The sequence below is a fragment of the Bombus affinis genome, chromosome 1 (assembly GCF_024516045.1).
Source record: "Bombus affinis isolate iyBomAffi1 chromosome 1, iyBomAffi1.2, whole genome shotgun sequence".
NCBI classification, from domain to species: domain Eukaryota; kingdom Metazoa; phylum Arthropoda; class Insecta; order Hymenoptera; family Apidae; genus Bombus; species Bombus affinis.
Window position 1 is genome coordinate 16,763,355 of NC_066344.1, and position 21,750 is coordinate 16,785,104.

A 21,750-nucleotide genomic window follows, 5' to 3' on the forward strand; every position below is an offset into this window, starting at 1 on the left:
CGCATATCGGTTCACGACGCCTATCATTATCAAATCCTCGTTAATACTCGTGAGTAACGCGAATCCGTTCGTGAATCATGCTGGGATTTTCAATCGCTGGTCTTTCCTGGCAGCGTACCGGTAAAAGTGATCGTAAAATTAATAATGTGCTATAAATAACTTGCTGGCACTCGATATCATTCTACAAATTAGAAAATTTATATCTATTTATATCCGATTTCGCCATTGATCTCCGTACTTATATTCGGTTCGGTTCAACAAATCTTTAACAGCATCATAGATCTTTATTAAAACATAACTAAACGAATGTAATATAAACAGAAATTTGTATTATCATAACAAGCGTTTCATATTAATCATTTTATATATTATTTTTGTTTATTATATGCAATTTATAAATTTTCAATAATTACATAAACGTCCTTACTGACGAAAAATAAATTTCGTAATTTTATTTCTTCTACGTTGTATATATATGTATATATATATATATATGTAATCGTCGGTCGCACGTAGATCATTATGTCATAAAACAACAATGTGAATACGTAGATGTATGAAATAGCCACATGTGTCATGAACATGGTATCAAAAAGAAAACCGTATGTTTTTACCACGGGATCGAGGTGCATTTGTCGCAATCGGCACGCCTCGTACGGTACAATCCGGCAGCTCCCCCGTATTGGTGCACGCGCGACACCTGTGAGATATCGATTTAAAATTCTAATTCGTCTCAATTCGAGATTGGGACGCTTGAGCAACCCATTTAGGACAACTCTACGCGGTTAGTTAATATGGTAATTTATGCCGAGTGATGTATGGCCTTATAAACCGGCGGCCGAGCTGGTATCGAATGTCTACTAGATCATAGGACCTGTTATTCGCGCGTGGGCGTGCTTTCTCTTATAAAAGTGCAGATTGAAATGTCATACCGGTCGGCGGTATTTCGCCGGTTATTAAAAATGTACCGTTGTGTTCCGTTCGCTTTTATTATCGTGCACGTACATAGATGAACCGGTTGAGATAGTGAAAGGGAACAAATAGATACTAATTTGTACCTTTCGAAAGCGACACCGGTAATCGTACGTCCAACAACCTTTGATTGAATATTCATAAATGAACGAGCAAAAAACATCTTGTTTGGGTTCTATGTACCAGGAGATCATCCCGTATGCGCGCGCCTCGTCAATCTTCTCCCATGTGACCACGTGGTTTTCTTCGTGCGTCTTGTGTTTGTTGCTCGCAGTAAACGTTAAATCGCTGTTTTCCCCGGTCCAAAATGAGATTTATTACGTAAGCGGAGCCTCGATTTTCGCATGTTTGATTAATATCTATATAGACTGTTTGTCTTATCGTCATCATTTTAGTTTTCAAATAATCGAAAATATTTTGTGGTAGCGTCGTATATCATCTAACGTAGTTATAGAGTAGGTAGCAGAAAATTTGTATAGAACCCAGCTATTATGCGTATATGTTTGCTGTTACGAAGGGGGGACGGGGGAAGGAAAAAATATACAGAATAGAAGAAAAAAATGGGACACTGACCGTGACAAGCATTGCATGACTATAACCGCAAAAGGCAATTCGTAGTGATAATAGCGCACGGCAATACACGTAATTCGATATAACCTATGTCGTTTCGCTGTACGCTAGTCACTTCGCTTTTCCTAAAAACCTGTTTCACTTTACTTTTCCTTTCTGCCATAGATATATGTAGATCAACATGGAGTTCAATACCTCCCGATATATAATGTTTATCTACTTTAACCTTCATATAAATTTTAAATACACGCATCTTTTTACAATATCATTTAACTTTATTCATTTAATAAACAAATGAATAGTTATATATTTATAATAGGTATATATATTATATAATAGTTTGTATGATGCTACATATAAGCCTCTATAATTCCGATAGCTCTTCTATTCTCGTCATCAGAAGAACGTGTACCAAATCAGAATTTCATGAAAATCTTAGCCCACCTATGCTTCCTCTGACTCAATCTCCAAATTATAGACCTGCTAAATGATGATTCTAAGCAACACTCTTCCTTTCCGTTTCTCATCTTCCATTATCATAGAGTCATAACAAAAAATGATAAAGAAAGAAATTTTGCAAAGAAAGTTAGGTTATCTTAACATCCCTTTATTGCTGATCAAACATTCAAATTCAAGGTTAACTACTCCCAATAGGTAAAGAAGAAAACTCAGTGATCGCTTTCCGAACGATTGTTTATAACGGTCGAGGTCGTTGTGCTATTACGTAATATCCTGTGGAAGAATCTCTGCGCGAATACATACTACTTCGTATCCCATTGAAAATCATAGCCGCAGCTATATAACGAACTGGTTTGGTTGCATCGCTGGGGAGAAACAGTTGCCGCCTAATCTCAGTTATGCGTGTTTAAATGCGAACCGGGTAAGAGGACAGGGATAACGGGGTGCGTAGTCGCAGTAAATTCGGCTCCCCGCTAGCGAAAAAGGAAGTATTCTGGTGCCGATGACTCCTCGAATCGTGGACTCTGTCGTCAGAAATAAAGTTAGTGGGGAGCACGTGTGTCACTGTAAAAAGCTAGCCTCTCCGTGTGCCGCTCACACGGCTCCGGACACACACGAGCTACGTGCTTACAATGAGCATTCAAGTGGCGCGCTGTTGCCAGACTTATATTGCCCACACTCCACTAGTTGCTTTTAACTAATTGACGCGTCCTAAAATTAATGCCCGCACGCTATAAAACGCAAAACGTCGCTTTTTTTCTTCTAGCTCCTCGTTGATTGATATATTTAGGTATATTCGCAATGACAATTGTTTCTTGCGCTAAAATAATTGTTAGACAGGTGAATCAGTTAAGAAAAACATTGGTTTATAGATAAAAGGGATGAAGATATTAAGAACTGGAAGGCAAATATATAACAATGGAAGTATGGAAATTTTGAATAGCATATTTAGCTTATTTTCAATAATAATTGTTTCCTATAATTAAATAATTTTTAGACAAGCGAATTAGTTCATTTGTTATTATTCGTTTACAAAAATATTGATTTTTAGATAAAAAGAAAGATATAGGTTAGGTTTATCCTCAATAAAGATCGTTTTTAATAATATAATTTTTAGATATGTAAACTAATTGATTGATGCTCTTCATTCATAGAAATGTAGGTTCTCAGCAAGGAAGACACGAAATAGGTTAGGAACTGAATGACAACCGTTTCGCAATAGAAATATGGAACAGTTAATCAGCACGCTAGGATACAGCGATAAACGACACGCGTAGTAGTTAATCGGTCGTACAAGTATAACATAATTTGACGTTGTATAGACATATGTGACGCATTAGATTTTACAAGACTCTTCCGGAAGACAAGGACGTTATTGTATATCCTGTATATAATTGAATTGCCCTCGCGATTAATTATCATGCGTTTTCGTCACGAGCCATTCAGTAATTTATTGATTTAAAAAATAAACGTCACTATCTTGTTAGAAGAATCAACAGCAACAATTAATTTAACCTTCAAATTTTGTACGACATGCTGAATGATATTAGTAAGAAAAACATCTAAGCCGATCTATGTGAGATCTCTTACCACATATATGAATTAGATTCGCAATATTACTCAATGTGCTCACGAACGAGAAAGTTCAAACATGGCGTGTAGGTTGTTAGAATGTTCAATAACGTCAAACAATTGACCTAATCTTCTCTAAACAACCTATTTGTATCAACTTCGTTTCGAACTTTGAAAGAATATGAGGATATAAATGAAAAATAAGAATATAAAAGAAAGGATATAAATGATGTTAAACAAGTAACTTAACCTTCAAACTTCCGAGTATTACATTTGTATTAATTATTCAAACTTCCAAAGAAAAGCAAAATTATTTAAATTAATCCACGCTAGATTCTTGGCATGATATAAATAAAATTCGCAATACTATTCGGTATATCTTCGAACGAGAAAGTTCAAACGTAACATGGAGGTTGTCAAAATGGTCGACAATAAACGTAATTAATCCTAACCTTCAAATTCTCAAATAATCTATTATAACTTCCGAATAGTATCAAAAAATATTGAAATCAATACACCTGAGATTCTTTGCAAGATATGAATTAAATTCGCGATATTACTCAACATCCCTGCAAACGAGAAAGTTCTTCAAACGCGGTGTGTGGGATGCATCTCTCGGATATTGCAGCTACCGTCTGCACGCGTTTATGTACGCGTCTATGTATGAGAACGGTCGTGTACCTGCAGTTTGTTGTGCATTGCCGCGTTGCACCTGCATGCTATGCCTTACCCGTTCGATGTGCCCGTTCTTATTTAAAACCAAGCGAAGCAGACGGCGACGAGATGCATCGAAGGGAACACGCAGAGTCGAGGGGATGCGTATATAAGTACCCAGCTTCTATTTTCGAAGAAAGGAAACAATATACCTCGCCTCGTAGGCGAAGTGCATTTACGTGGGTGTTCGATACAACGAGCATGCTTAACTGGTTCGACTGGCTTGAATTGTCTTGCAGGTTTCGAGGCATGCCGATGCATCATGCAGCCGAGGCAGCCGGTGCTCGCGACATCCCGAGCACATGTGTTCGATATGTTCGCATGCATATGTATATGTGCATATACAATTAGAGTGCGTTTAGAATGGATGCTCTTGCGCATTTTGCTTATGAGTGTATTACAGCATGAATTGGGGAGAAATGATAATTTGTGTACGGGAAAATATAGTGCATACTTGTACGTACGTATAAAGGAGTTATTGTATGTACGTACAATCACAAAAGTAGTCAGTTGTTTGATTATTTCATATTTAATGTTCAGAATATAATTGTTTACTGTACGTTTTGGTTTGCTTTCAAATCACATCATCATTGTTAAAAATAAATTTCGAATTATGTTCTCTTCTTTATTCGATACATAATTTAACATAAGATATGTTGGATGCCTAATATTAGATGATTTTGTCATCGATTATACGTATACATTATACATGATACAACAAATGAACCTTAATAATTCATAAACATAGTACGTATCATACTATAGTCATATATATATAGAGTCTCAGACTAAACATTCGATCTTTTCATTGCATCGTTTGTTAGTGCCCTAATCAGTTGGTCTTCATGTGTCTCATTCACTTTCTTCGTCACGCAATGGTATATGTTTTGATACACTTATCACGTTCTGCGAATATGATGCTCGTACAGTACGATTGTTGGATGAAGACTGAACTTTGTCAACGTACAATAATGTTTGAATATTTGGGTCACAAATTTGTCCACTACTTATCTTAACAATAAATGCTCAACGAGTCGCCAGTAAGTGCTTGATCTATCGTCGGTCCAAATAAATCTTAATACTTAATGAGAAACTATGATAAAAATATATATTCTACGACGAAGAAGTTAATTTTAAAAAATAGCAAATAGTGGCTAGGCCAGTTTTATCGTCACACCTGCGTAAGATATTTCTGTTTGTTCAAAAGTCCTTGTTTATCGAGGACTAAGCAAGAGCCGATGCACCTGCTGCGTATTTCCTCTGTCCTTGCCTTTGCCGACGAAAAGAACCATCCGAATAGAGCAAGTAAATGGGAGGTTAAGAAGCAATGCTTGAAAGCAGCCAGGCAGCATGAAAAATACTTGTCCGCTGATACTACCATGCGCGTGAATCCGTAGTGCGTAATAACGTTCGAAATAGCGCCACTGTCTCCGTGGCCGTTCTAGAAATTCGACGTGACTCAAATAGCGACATAAACGTTCGCGATTCATTTTGTATATTCTTAAACCTATTAAACCGTACAAATGTAAATTGGAAAAATCTTAATCGAAGAACTACAATGATCCGTTATTGCTGAAACCATTTTAATGTAAGGTAAAACGTGTTTGAACAAAAGTCCCTTGTATGTTGTATCGAAGCACTTTCACGTGTCCAATCGTCTCCTCTTGTATGCGTCGCAATCTTACGCGTTTCATAATCGCCTCATATCAATGCAAAGAATTAAGAAAATAGATTAGGAGCGTAAGTGATAAAATGCATAGTCTCTCACCCTACTGTTCCACTAACAAGTAACAAGTAAGTGTGTGAATTATTCACACTCGTACGAATCTCTACGGATATACATCCCACACAGACGAAGATAAACGACAGACAGGATATCGATAACCATGATTTCGTAACATCTGAAAAATCAGGTCAAGCTAGTCGATGCGTGTTATACATTTCACGTAATGGTCCCGTTTTAGGACCGATTTGGACGATTTAAGAAATTTTAGCATTTTATTATCGATTTAGCATTATTATACCACGACCATGACCTACTCTGACTCATAATATCATGCGAAAGATCACTATGGTGACATACTCTTCCTGATACGAAATTTTCTTTCTGTTTACTAATAATTTTTTTTGACGAAAACCATTTTGACGGAAAATTGGTGAAATGACTTACGATAGCGTGAGAAATCTATTAAGTTAACCACGTAACTGTAATCGATCGCTTAAGTGACCCACGCCTTCTGCAACGAATCGACTATAGATGACCCACGCTGTTCGTGGCTAATTGCTTGCGTGACCAGTATTGTAAATCCTTCATGAGATTTATGGTCTACCTTTTCTATAATTTACTTGCAAAATATAATACGATCTATATCGAAACTAGCTCATATTGGTTACATAAAATGTATTTCAAGAAGGTACAATCTGTTGGTCGATAAAGTAGATTCCCTTAGAATCGATCAACATTTTTCTACTAGACCACAGTGATTGAAGAGTGATTCGCGGGTAGTCCGCGATCGCGCAATGATATTATGAATCATCGGCAACAAATCGATCGGACCACACAGTAACGCGACGTTTCAATTATTCATTCTACTTTTTTTATTTCATCGGTATCGTTTTGTAAATTCTGAGTATCTGTAAAAAATTTGTATGTTTGATCGAATAGGTGCAGTTCAACATATGCAAATCACTGTATCGCGATATCATCGTATGACTAACCTTATTCGTATATGCGTAGCTTCCTTTTGCATATCCGCTTGTACATCTGCTTTATATATATATATATGACACAGTGAATAGACATACTAGATAACGTACTAGTACTTCGTGAGTGATTTTATCCAAGTCATATTTCATTTTCGGTCCATTTAACTTCTTTTTTAGAATAAATAATTATAGTATGTTGTACAACAGGGTTCACTATACATTATTAATTCCTACATATTATATAATTTGGTTGAGTATTGTATTATCGTTTTTGAAGAATAAATAGAAGAAATTAACCTGTTTTAATAATTATTTACAAAAGAAAATGAAAAAAGAGAAATTGCTTACAAGAAAGAACTACATCCAACAATACCGATCAACTAACAGATTTCACTATATTTTTACAAAACTATTTAAATTCACTCGATCTGATCACAAATGATTAAGAACATGCAAACTGCGTTATTCACATATTATAGCAATAAGGTTAACTGACCAAAAATAAAAATTATCAAATTGATTTTCCAGGAAATTATCAAATTATCAAAAACAAAATTTTGCTCCTTACCCAACCTTTCAGTAATTCGATGATATAAAGCGTTGAACCGATCGCGATTGGAGTAATGTCCGACATCTCTCCCCTCCCCCCATGCTTGTGTGACGTTAAAGATTCATTTCTACCCCGTCGTCGAAACGATCGAAGGAATAGACCGTGACGTTACGCTGGGGCCGGTTGACGCGCAGACGAGACGCGTGAAACGCATGCGCTCGCGCTATCGCGTGCATCGCGCGAGACAAGCTCGCTCGTCCCTCTGTCTCCGTTCCGCGAGAGCGTACGCGTGGGCCGTTCGCGACGGAGGAACGAACGACGCGCGACTCGCGAGGAAATAGTGTCGATCGTAAGCTCCGGCCTGACGGTCGCGTTTCTTTCTATGATCGAATCTTTCCTGTGTTTACATCCGTGTTCGAAAAGTAAAATAACTGACGTTCAATTTCCTGCTGGAGTCGATTGTTCTAAATTGTTAAATTATATTCAAGTGTTTCTTCAAAGTAATTTGGAATTTGCGCTTTTTTAGATTGCGACGTTGTGTAATAAATATATTTATATTGGTGTAAATTTGTTATCTTAGTAATTTGTTTTTTTTGGTAACGTGGTTATGTGATAACGCTTTAGTAACGTTGGTGGTCTTTAACGTTGAATAAGAAGGGTATGTTTAATACAACATTTCGAGAGTACGAGTTCTGAGAGCAAGATCTAGCATCGATTTCGAAGCCCCATTTTGTCGAAGTGAGGCTGGTTAGTAGATTAGCTAGGCCGCAAACGGGATGCTTTTCTGGTTGTATGGGTGTGTGGGAAGCATGCACTATGATTGAACGTCGAATTGGTTGCATTGAATCGCGTGCTGAATTGACTCCGCGTGAGGATTCGGAGGGTAATTAAGGATTATTGTTTTGTTGACTTTTATGTGTTATGAGAACTCTGGATTATTATCTTTGTTTTTGCTAGGTGAATGTTAGATGAAATCTCTAATGCGAACAGAAAAATTCGGTAAAATCTCTGTTACCGTCAAATAATCGCTAAATCTATATTTCTATGTATATCAATTCATGAATTAATTTTTTCAATTAAATTAGTTTGCAGTACGTTATTAATCATTAATAATATATATTAAATATTATACTTATCCCAGGAATAAATATATAAATAAATATTATCAATTTTTCCAATGTTGAATAGGATAAAAACAAAGGAATACTATTTGCAAGAAAATACCCGTGCCCCCAGGGCCAATCCACTTGTTAACGTTCTGTAAAGTTCGCGCTCCAACGACGTGGAATTGTGTGGACAATTGGACGTTCGTATATGTACATATATTTAAACATGAAAAGGGCACGGGTGAACAGGTCCGATAGGAAAAAGAACAACGGAGAAACTGTTCATTGTGTTATACTAAGTTGGACAGAGTTATATTTATTTTGTCACTTTCAGAAAATAGAACTCGTCAGCTTTGACTGATAGATAAATCTTGTGGAGCAAACCAATAGCTCGTCCGCGGATACACAGAATGTTTTAGCTTAGGTAAAGCTTAGACAAAAGGTAAAGGTAGAAGCTTAGGTAAAAATGTTGAACTTAAATTATTATATATCAAAATAAATATTACGTAGTGAGAGAAAAAGAATTAAAATATACTAATCTCCATATAACATCTCAACAGGAACACATTTAACAGTTTACATAAATTTATAAGTTTTTGTATAAGTTTATACGAATTTTCCTTCTTGTTTTGGGATAGAATTTATACTCAAATTGTTGTTCATTTTTTTTTAAATACCAAGTTTGTTGTGTATTATAACTTACTCTTCTATTGTTCTAAAAATTGTTTCCTTATTCCGCGAAGTAGTCAAGTTCGTTCGTGTGAAATTATCGACCTTAAAGAGATTCTTTCTCCGTAACAGAGACTCCGAAGCTTTTAAAGGATTACTTTATCTCTGCCACGGCTTGCAAGTACCGACTTAGAGAAGAAACTCCGCTCGTTTTCTTCGTGTCGCGAGCATCATTTCGAATTCGTTTAAGTTTAAAGTGTAAGAAAATCGAGGAATATTTTTCTTTCTCCTGTAAAAGAACACGTGCTCTCGTAGCTGGTGTGCATGCACGCGCTAGATAAATACGTTTGTACTCTGTGTGTTCGCTCGTGCGTGGCCAGGCCGCGTGGGTGGACGATGATACGTTTTCAAACATTTTCGTTTCGTGAAAGTCCGCGTTGCGACACCAGCGCTTGAAAAAATAAGTCGAGTGTTCGGTGAATCGAGAAAACGAGTCATTCTTCGGCTGCGCAGTTCTTCACGAAGAGCGAAGTAACATTGTTGGCAGCCGTTTCCGTTTGCTTATCATGAAAATGGTAAAGACTCTTTTATAATTATTTCTGTTGATGATGTTATATTGTGTGATCTTGGGATCATTAATGCCGGTTATTAGCATTTGTGATGTTTCTCCTTTTTCTTTCTTCTTTCAGAACTTTAGACTCGTTGATAAAAATTGAAATTCCAATGCATAATTTTTTAAATTGCATAGATGTTTCCGTTTAATTGACGTTTACATAAAACTTTTAAATACGAAATTGTTAAATCACGCAGACCCTCTTTTTATCGATTAGTTTCTGTTGATAATTTTCCGAGATCTATCAAAGTAAGCATCGGATATAAGATCCCACGAAAATCACAATTATCGACACAGAGCATATCTAGCATTCGAAGCTTTATTGATCATAGCACAATGAAAAAGTAATAAAATGGTTCTTAATTGTACTTAACTATCGTGCAATAATAGGGTACGAACTAGTACCAATATCTAGCGACGTGGAAACGATCAACTATGTTTTAAAGAGTCGCTAAATTGCCGGTTGTTCCTCTTATTATTGAACATAATTTTCTTGATCGTTGCATACGATGCATGGTGGCGCGATAATCGACTTCCTGCGCACGAGTAAACGCAAGGGGTGTCCCGACCGGTCGTGTTTATCTCCGAAGACAGTAATGATCGAGTCTACCAATGGTAGCGATCCATGATTTATCCTTTAAGCCTCGGATCTAGCAGTTGTCGTTTTTCATTCTTCGAACAGCCTGTTCAAAGAGCATCAATGCATTGTTTCTCTCGCCTCACTGATGGTTGATAAATCTTACGACAAAGTACACGCATATATACTTATACTATCAGTCAAAAGTTTAGAATCACTTATTTGATATTTGAAGGAGAACTTAAGACAATATTTATAAATTAAAATTTCAAATAATTAAATTCTCAATCATGTATATCTCATTCTAGTGCATAAAATTTTGAGCAAAAAAAAAAAAAAGATTATTGCCACGTCTTTGTCTTTCTATTTAAATCAGAGAATTTTTTATATGGAGTATTAAATACAATAGAAGAAACTTCTATATAATGAACCTAATAAAGATAAGAAACGCTAAACTATATTTAACTATTTTTAACCTTGTTTTCAATCGTGCTTTCATAAATCGTGATTGTAGAAGCGAACCAACATTTTTTAGAGTTAGTGCGAATACATGTGTATGCGCATGCGCGCGTGTACTTTATGATACCAACGGAGAACCCGTACAATTTTGTACTGATCTTATCTAAACTGTGAGGGTGTGCAAACCGAAATTATCACTGAAACGTTTTAATCTCAAGAGAATAATGCACTCGTTCAAGGAGACCCGTCAGAAAGTCATGAAAAATCGCAGGTTCAAGTTTTAGTAAATTTTCGTTCGTGAAATCTTCGAATGAATTTTTCATGTTGTATCGGTGATCGAAATTTATATGTTTTCGCATTTATATTTATATTAGATTTACTGAAATTTCGGTTTAATGTACTCATTTGTTTTTGTGTTTTCCAATTCATACGAGATACTCGGGTCGTAAAAGCAAGAGCCTGTACATATGTCAGTCTCTCGAGGTCAAACTGACGTGTCGAGCAAGCATTCTGAATGCGTTATGTGTCGTTCGTGGCGGTTTCCTGTTTGCGAGAAGAAAGGATATGGCGTAAAGATCGCGTCCTTTTTGTCTATGATGTTTTTATCCTTGAACATTTAACCTTCTTTCGTTGCACGACCTGGAGCGACGTTGTCTGTATGTATTTAGGCTGTTTCTCTTTCTTCTGAATCATTTTTTGTAAAAACCGAGACAACAACGCAGCTGCATACACGGCGACCGAGATAAGTCACCATCTCGTTATTCCAAGGGTCAGCGTATCTCTAATTACATTAAGGAGAAGGATTTAAGGTTGGAATTAGGACTAAGATTAAGGTTAGGATTTCCGGAAGAAAAGAATTTGGTTTCATTTTTTTTCTTTTTATTTCGTGCCTTTAGAATATATAATTTTGGAATAAAATATTAACCTATTAATGATATTATTCCTTAATTATTCTTGGAAAGGTTAGGATTTCCGGAAGAAAAGAATTTGGTTTCATTTTTCTTCTTTTTATTTCGTGCTTTTAGAATATATAATTTTGGAATAAAATATTAACCTATTAATGATATTATTGCTTGATTATTCCTAGAAACTTCTATAATTGTAGAATTAAAAGCGGATAGAGATAAAATAATTCCAGTTAGCTCTACTTTAGTCCCTGTAAATGTCAATGCTATAAATAAATTACAATAATTAAACTATACGCATGAATAGTAAGTAAGATTTAATCTGATAAATGTGTTATTAGAGCAGAAAAAGATGATTAAACTCGTGCACCCGTTACAAGCGACATATAACACAAGATCATTTTACCTATCTCTGTCTTTACCATTTACAGAAATGTGATGCAATGCTGCGTCGTATGCTTTAACAATTACACCGTTGATATACCTTCGGAGATCGCATCATTCGTTGGTAAACGTGATTCGTATGCATCATCATGTTTAATAACATCATGTTACGCGCTAGACACAACTTTTTCATAAAAATCATACAATAAATGTTAAACCCATTGTTTAAGGGTTTTGTTCTCAGGTCTATACGACCCAAAATGAATGTTATATATTAATAGATATCATTATATTTGGTTTTAGTATTCAGTACACGTGACAACAATTTATTAACTAATGATATTAATACACTGACAAATTACAGATTGTAAGTTATAGACTTCTTTCTATATTTTTATAACGTTGCATAGAATGGGGTAATGTGAGGATTTGTAATTTGTAAAATTTCATTTGTTTTATTGTTACTGTTATACGAGACAATTTATTAGTGCTAGTAATTTATAACTTGTGACTTCTACAATATTACTAGTAATATTAACTCAAGTGTGTAAGAGTGCACTGAAGAGGTGATCGCGAAGAAATGAGGAAAATAGCAAGGTGAAACATAATTTGTGACCATCACGACAACTTTATTCGAAGGACGACCTTGTCGAATAACTAGAAAATTTATACATATTCCCATTGTCATAATAGGTTATGATCATGGATGATATAGAAAACAAGTGTAAACTGTCGGTAAAACGATTACGATCGTACGGGTTAGCCTTGAACATGACACTGCGCATTTTTCCTTGAATCGCTCGGTCTTATTAGCGAAGAACGATCTCTCCTTAGAAATCGAGCTTAACCTATTGCAATATTCATACTGGATTGAAAGTTTGAAATGTTTGACGAACAGATGCACACGCGCGGACAGGTTATGTATGTTGAATTATGTAATGAACATCCTTCATGAATATCCAGTGACTGATCTATTAAAATACAAGATCCCAGGTTATGGGAATATCGATAAAAATATAGTATATATAGTATATATTGACGCTGCAACTGTAACAAATTTAATCGAAAGTGCTACATAACCTACATAACCTTCTTCCTATCGATCTTATACTTAAGTAGAATTTAATACAAAGAATATATTTTTTTATATTTTTATTAATCTTTTATGATCCATCTGAATATTTTTTAAATGTAGAGATAACATTAAATGTAAAAATAACTATACTACCTACACTATATAATTACTTAAATTTAATACTCGTAGCGAATTTATTGACATATTGTTATGTAGTGAACATAATTATAATATTATTACTGGTGTTTATCAAATGAACATGATTACGTACTAAGTGTGCGTCGAAATCTAGCGAGGTTAATAGGTGAAACATTAAGTGAATATCAGTAGTCACTGGTGCATCGGTCGTACAGCTCTTTAGGGAATGATAAACAGTCTCTTCATGCATGCATGACGCGTCGTTTGACATTAGGGAGGAATTTATAAGAGCTCGGTAGTATTATTTGCAATATTATGTGGTATTCATTTATATCATTCACTGAATAGTAACTACAGTATTAATTCAATAAGGAATTTTAATAGAAGGGATCTTTCAGATATGCAGAACCTTCTTTTACTTACTAAAATAATTTTTTCCACAGGGAGATGTTATAAGATAAAATATATAAATCTATTGTAAGATATTGACATCTTTTGAACTTGAACTTAGATCTTTTCCTTGACGATTAGAGTGTAGAGTGCATGATGCTGAGACTGTCCCTTGTACGGAAGTGGTAGGTTCCACGCGTTGTTGGTTTTATTGGGTCTTCCGGTGTGCGTGCTGTGCTCAAGTTACTTTGGTGTTAACATCAGGGTGACTATATGGTTAACGCAAGTCGTTTTGCGTTTAATATGCTCTTTCCCACATTTATAAACGAAGCTTAAATATTTTCGCATGTTTGGGTGGTTTTAATCGAATTTAATTTAAATTTCTGTCACGTTTGTTTTTCTCAAGTATTTGATATTAAAAAAAAAAAAAAACACGCAAAACTCGCGAACGAAGTTGTCTTAAGTTTCTTAGAAATAAAAATATTTTTAAAATATTTTCTTTTACATACCATCTATCGATAATCAAAATATATTTACTGTTATTCATTATGTGCACATGCACTACTTATTAAGTTACGAATTTAGAATAATGAGCTTAATATTTATAAAATGATTTGTACGAATAAAAATATCATAGAGAAAATACTTGAGATGAAGTGCGCGAGAGAGTAGGATTATAAAGCCTTGCCTGACTGACTTTATACGAGGAAAGGTAAACATCGGCCATTGTCTATGCTTATCTCTAAAACGTGGGAACGAGTCAAGTGTTTAATTCGAATGATTGCTGACCGGACAAACGCGGTCCACGCAAAGCTCATAAATGACGTTAGAATTAAATGATCCAGCACATCGCTCCATATGTATATATACATTTTGACATTGCAAGTGAAAGTGTTCTTCATAAGAAAAGCATTAACAAGATAACCTCTTATTATGTTTTGTGCTATTATTTCTAAGATTTACGCAATACGCAAAAATATGTAAAATATAGTACTTATTATACTATTTAATAAACGAAACAAAATCTTTATTTAGGTTTCATCTTTTTAATTATTTTCATAAAAATATGAATTTGACCAAACATCCGCAGTCTAAATTATTAACCTTCAAGTTTTTCGTGGCAGTTGCTTCTAAAATTTCAAGTAATTTGCTCTAGTATGTATCCTACTATTACCATAAGAGCAAATAACTTTAATTCGTGTTCTGCTTATATGCTGAAAAGTTGATCGTTTACATAGTATTATCTGTTATCTGTCGAAGTTTATATACTCTAATTACAATATTATTATTCATTTCTTGTATTAGGAGAAACATTTACCTCGTTTAACAAAAATGCACAACGCAACTAAATAGTGAGCGAAACCGTGACCTTGAGGGTAATAAAGGTTATCTATATCTCTTAGCTGCTTCGTGTTCGAACAATAATACCTCTTTTAGCAAACTCACAGTACATGGCGACCAAAGATCAACTATACATGAAATAACTAAACCAATATTATGACTTTAAAGAAATGACTCAAGCGAACTACCCTTATCTTCGTTTATACTGTTTCTAACATGTTTAAAGGTTTTCATATGATACGAGTGCAAAACGTTTGGTGCTCTTCCATTAGTAAATCGCAAATATTTGGAAAGCTATTAGGATAAAGAGAAATATTGCCAACAATTCAAGTTTAATAAATTGATTAAAAAGAAAAAAGAACATTATGGTCTGCAAGAAATATTTATGTAAATTTCTCAACATTTATAAAAATAGTAATTTGTATGAAAACTCACAATCTCTACATTCCCGTTCATTGATATACATAAGTAAATTAAAAAATGGAGAAATGAAGATATAATAGGTGCTATATGTAATCGATAATGAAGGTTCTATCCACTTTCGAAGAGGAGTGATCAAATCCAGAACGATTGACACATATTGTATAAATAGAAGCTGTCGTCACACGTTTCACAAAAATGTAGTTAGTATTAAGAGGCGTATGGAAATGAGTTGTCTTGATCTCGAGAAGGTTGTTGTTTAGCGAACGTTCTTACGAAACTTATGTTGCTTTAAACGCTAGATTTGTAATACCATCTCTTTTTCGCTTCGCTAACTGTAAAGCTACTTTCTTCTGGAAAATGTAATATTCAAGTTGGAATAACACATCGATGTCTTCTATGGCTATTCTATATTGCAAAATAATTAGAAATAAAAGGCTTCTCCAACATTTCTTAAATTACATGCTTGTATTTTATTGAATTTTCGCAGAATTTTTTATATACTTAAAATATATGAAAATCGCGCCAAACCTGAAAGATCCCGGTATTGGAGTCTGAAGACACAATGTGCCATTTTAGGATAAAAGTCTTTTGAGCATAGTAGTAGTACGTAGTAGAACATAGTAGAGCGTAGTAGTAGAACTGTTTGAATATTGGGATCAACTTCGGCTTAATTATGAAGGCATCATACCCATTGAACTAGAAACAATGCCTACACAACTAATGGTGTCTAACAAATAGGAGAGAGTAAAGTACACAGAGAATAACGCCCCACTTTTAGTTGGAACTATCTATCTTTTAAGGAAAATTCTTTGATAATATTATTTCCTGAACTTTGTTCGATACACGGGAATAATTTGGAAGATTCGTATTTGTAAAGACTTTGGAATAATTGAGAACTTGTGGGAATCGGTTAATGCTCTTCGCCATCTAGCTGTGGGTGCGGAAACTAACTAAAGAAAATTCTATAATGATAATAATTAAACTTTTGGTACAAACAAACCAGACAAAAAGAGACGGTATTCAATGTAATTATTGCCTTTTGTTGATTAATTATACGAATAAGGTCGTAATAAAAGGGATGAATCTGGATGTTCTTATTAATGATAATTTAATTATTAATAATTTTCATTATGGCGCTTAAGTTAGAATAATTTGAGACTAACATGTGTCATTTCATTATAGATGAACCACGTTCAAGGTGTAGATCATGGGATGACGTAGGACCGACTAAAATGGAAACTGTCGGCCAAACGCACAGACAACATCATCCCTCCTTAGAGGCAACTAGGTCCAATACGTCGACACAGTCGGCTAGAAGCGAGGACTCTTGGTGCTCAGCATCGGATCATGACCTTTCCTCAGACGACGAAAGTGAGAAGAGTAATATCAGTATTAAGTAAGCACCAATTTCATCGGATAAATTTTAATAATAAATAATAGCTATGAATAATTAGATTTGATGTTATTTATTGATATCCAATAATTAAAAGTTTCATAGTATCTGAAAAAAGAGATACCGATTTTCCATAATACATAATTTAAATATTTTTATAAAATTTAAGCTTTTTCATTTAATGTCCTTTTTTCCAATTGTCATTAAAGAGAGGGAGAAACCTAATGATTTGAATCAGTTCATCGATACAATTGTTGTTGGTTCAGCGAATCAATCATTGGTCTGCTATTTCTTCCCACACTGGCATCCTCCTGAGGGCGTATATAATTAATCGGAACAATTGTTAATTCTCCATAGAAGCAATTGCCAATTGAGGAATACGTTGCACAAGGCAAGGACGCTGTGTGACAAGTGGAGGCCACAAAATATGCGAGTGAACAATGCTGACCCATTGGATTCGCCCGGAAACCATGGAAGACTATCTAGATGGTTCAGTATCCGGAGAGGATCGACACAACAATATGATGTGGATTCCTCCGACACGGTATCCCTTACCAGTCCCATCAAAACACCTCAAATGCCGCAACTTTGTGAAGTAATTATCTAGTAGATTAATTTTTTTAAATAAGGAATTATTTTGTACCTTAATAATGAAAACGAATGGTATTTTTTATTTTTATAATTTTGATTCATCTTTCTTTATAGAGAATTGTTTTATACTTTGATAAAAGAAATAATTAGTATTTTCTATTACAAAAGTCTATTAACAAATTTATTATAAAAATTATTGCAAACAATATAAAATAAAACTTTTAAGAAAAAGTTAGAATTTCTCCTAAACACCGATAGTACAAGTTTACACAGATTTACTGAAATATATATGTTTCAGGTTGAAGAGGAAAACAGTGCAATGGTGCAATTTCAGTGCATGCAGCAACGTAGGCAAACTCCACCCGCCCTTCCTCCGACACCTCCGAATTTAACTCCTCAACAGCTAAAACGTCGACATATAGTAGCAGCTATAGTACACTCTGAAAACAGTTATGTGTCCACGTTACAGAGGCTAGTTAACGTACGTACATATTAGTTCGAATGTACATATAATATACATTCTATGTACATATGATTCCTTCGAAGAACTTTATGTAAAAATATATTTTCCTCTTCAGGATTACAAGAAACCATTAGAAGAATCGTCGCCGCCTATATTGAGCCAGGCAAAAATAGTAACATTGTTCCACAGATTGCCTGAAATTCTGCAATGCCATACGTTATTTAGAATTGCATTAGCTGAATGCGTACGTTCGTGGGACAAGGACGAAAAGTTAGGAGACGTGTTTGTAGCAAGTTTCAGCAAAGCTATCGTTCTTGACATTTATAGCGGGTTTATAAATAATTTTTCAGTAGCTATGGATTTGGCTAAGCAAGAATCAAAAAGAAAGACTGCGCTAGCCGATTTTTTCAAGGTATAAATCCATAACAATGTTTGCTAATGATTATATTCTATAGTAATTGAATTTTTATATAATGGTTATGATTGTATTTTAGGTGAAACAAATAAGTGCACACGATAGATTGTCCTTCTTTGGATTAATGGTAAAACCTGTGCAGAGGTTTCCACAGTTTATACTATTCTTACAAGTAAGTATCTTTTATTTTTGTTTTTAACGGCTACATTGAAATAATGCAAACGTTTTGTTAGGATTTACTGAAACACACGCCACAAGGTCATCACGATAGAATGTCGTTGCAATTGGCGTTGACCCAATTAGAGAGTTTGGCGGAAATGTTGAATGAAAGGAAACGTGAAGCGGAACAGTTCCAAGCGTTTAAAGAAATGCTTCGACATGTATCTGGGAAATTGTCCCATCGACCTCTTTCGTCGTCATCTAGGTATCTTATAAGAGAAGATAATGTTACGCAATTGGTAAGTGTAGTATATCCTCAACGCCATTTCAGATATTCTAATATAATTTGTATCATTTATATCATGGTAAATTGTTTTAGGAATTTAATCAAAACGGCATGATAACGAAGTCTAAAAGAAGAAGGTTATTATTATTGAATGATCTTGTAGTGTGCGTTTCGGTAACTCCAAGATCGGCAGAGGATTTTAGCGGGAGTGAAAGACTAACTTTGAAATGGACATATCCTGTATCGGATATTGAGGTATAGGAACGGTATACAATTAATAACGATTACTAACGATTTGAAGTATATTTTTCACGACGAAAATTAATATCGTCAATAATAGTAATGTTAACAATATTATGCTATACTACAGATTCAGGATACAAGCACTTCACCAACGTTAAGTCGTTTACTGACTGCTGGTCTAAATAAATGCGGAAGCCTAAAATCTGACAAGAGCGGCGATTGCGGACAAGTGGGTGCAGATAGTCTCTGCGTAGAGATGAACGATCTAATGCATGACTATGAAGTCATGTCTAGGATAAGCGATTTAGTCGCACAACTAAAGGGTAAATACGAGGTAAGCCAAATTACATGAAACAAACTATGTTTACTTTGATTTTATACGTATACAAATAAAAACATTTTGAATTCAAAGGGTATGACGCTTGAGAAAACTAAACAAATTCTGCAATCCATACAACTTTCAATACAACAAAAGGATGAAGACATGGTTTGGGCAGATAGTTGTTGCCTGCAATTAGTAACGAAGCAAGGACAGATGTACACGTTTCAAACCGAAAATCCTTTGGTGAAGAAAGACTGGATAACGGAGCTTAGACTAGCACAGCTAGCCTTGGATCCAAATAATTCGCCATCTTGGGAAGTACCTGAACAAGAACAGCGACCATCTACAAAAATGCCACTTTTCGTTAGTTCCCAACAAGTATATCATTCGCAACATCAGACAGAGGTAAGATTTTTGCTACCATAAAATATTCTTTTTCAATTATTCGCAAACATAATAATGATTATATTTCTAATTATCTTTTTAATTATCTTTTTTAAATTTTATCAGCAATGTTTATACATAATAAAACGATGTTTTTCAGGTACGTTGCGGCTGCTATTATACCACGCAGAATCCACGTCCCACGAGGCGTCGTGGAAGAAGTCAAAGTTACTTGTGGATATGTACAGGCGACGGTATATCCAGTCATGTAACAGTATTTGGTCAATCCACAACAGCCTCGGCAACTTCCTTGAAGCAAATTACAGCATTTGATTTGGTAGAGACTAGAGTGGCCGCCATAGAATTCGTAAAAGGTGTTTCTTCCGATCCACTCTCATTAGCGAGCGATCTTGTGTGGATGGGTACAGACTCTCGGAAAATTTTAATCTACATCGCCTCGGAACCTGAGAAGCAAGAAGAACTTGGAAACTATTCCGTCTCAGGTCCAGTGATACAAATCAAGTATCATTGTGACAACGTTTTCGTCGCCCTAGGAATTGGTTTACTTCTCCTGTTCAAAAGGCAAGTGGACGGCACTTGGAATCTGAGAGATCCGTTTGTAATATCGCTAGGCAGCGAACCGGTCTCTTGCTTAATGCCAATTAACGCGTCTGTCTATGCTGCTTGCGGCAAAAAAGTTTGGGTACTTAACGCAGTCAGTGGTGACATTACGAAAAGTTTCAGCGCGCAACACGAACACGTTGGCAGCGTGAAACTGATGGCTCATTCCGGAGTAGGTCTCTGGGTTGCTCTTAAGAATTCCAGCACCGTTTGCCTGTATCATACAGAAACTTTCAAACACCTGCAAGACATCAATATAGCATCCAACGTGCTGAGAGTAACGAGGTCGAACAATGCCTCAAATTCTTGTGGCGATAACTTAAACAACAATCAAACTGCAGTCACTGTGACAGCACTTTTAGCGTGCAAGGGCTTACTCTGGGTCGGTACAAACGTAGGCATCAGTCTGACGATTCCCCTGCCACGATTGGAAGGAGTGCCTATCATTAGTGGCCGTGTAAATATTTCATATCACGCGCACTTCGGTCCTATCACCTTCTTACTTGCCATTCAGAATCCAAAGAACACGATAAGCTGTACAACCGATGAAATCGCCGACGAGGAAACTGTACAGTTACGGTCAAAGGAATCTGATAGTAGTAGGAATAGAGATCGAGCAAGTTTGGATTCATCTATGTCAAACAGTATATTGAAATTGAAACAACAATTGGCGAGCAGTCCAGTAATGTTAAGACGAAAACGTAGCAAAGAATACGAGTACAGAGGTTCGAAGACACTTCCCAGAGGGCTCGGATCTGGTGGAGGCTTTCTGTCGAGCTCGATGTCCGGATCGCAGAGTTCTGGAGAGAATTGCGACGTCTACGGCCTATACGGAGAATTAATGTACGTGAAAGATTATGAAAACGAGAATAGCTCTGGTATTGATTTAATTTACGAGCCACTAAGAAGAAGCGATCCAGAACTGGCAGCCATACCAAATAAAGTTAGTACCTTAGATCGTAGACTGAAGATGAAAATCACCAGACCTAGATCGCTCGACTTGTCGAATTGGTCAGTCGATTCTCATGCAAGTTCTCTCTATACGTCTTCTGGCTCTGAAGAGAATCTTTCATTGAAAACTGGCAAATTATCTCGAAATAGTAGTACAGCTAGTCGAAATGGTCCTTATGAAACGACTACTCCCAACAGTAGTATAGCACAGTCTGTACCGGAAACGATATCACCGCCCAATAATTTGAAAACGAACGGTAAAAAGATCAATAAAACGTTGCAACAAATTGAACAGCCTA

At 35.5% G+C, this 21,750-nt stretch overlaps 1 protein-coding gene and 1 long non-coding RNA gene across 2 annotated transcripts in view; one reads left to right on the forward strand and one right to left on the reverse strand.

The window, feature by feature from the left end:
• Positions 1–21,750, forward strand: part of LOC126914339 (rho guanine nucleotide exchange factor 10-like protein) — a 41,512-nt gene that overhangs the window by 17,523 nt on the left and 2,239 nt on the right. The window contains 10 exon segments of the mRNA XM_050718139.1: positions 16,806–17,019; positions 17,374–17,611; positions 17,906–18,088; positions 18,186–18,482; positions 18,565–18,657; positions 18,719–18,943; positions 19,024–19,185; positions 19,301–19,507; positions 19,586–19,900; positions 20,040–21,749. Coding sequence (XP_050574096.1) covers positions 16,806–17,019; positions 17,374–17,611; positions 17,906–18,088; positions 18,186–18,482; positions 18,565–18,657; positions 18,719–18,943; positions 19,024–19,185; positions 19,301–19,507; positions 19,586–19,900; positions 20,040–21,749 — 3,644 coding nt within the window.
• On the reverse strand, positions 4,798–7,139 carry LOC126915083 (uncharacterized). Its single transcript, XR_007710021.1, has 2 exons — positions 7,006–7,139; positions 4,798–6,921 (listed from the first exon to the last, which is right to left on the reverse strand). It is a non-coding gene; the product is annotated as an uncharacterized LOC126915083 (long non-coding RNA).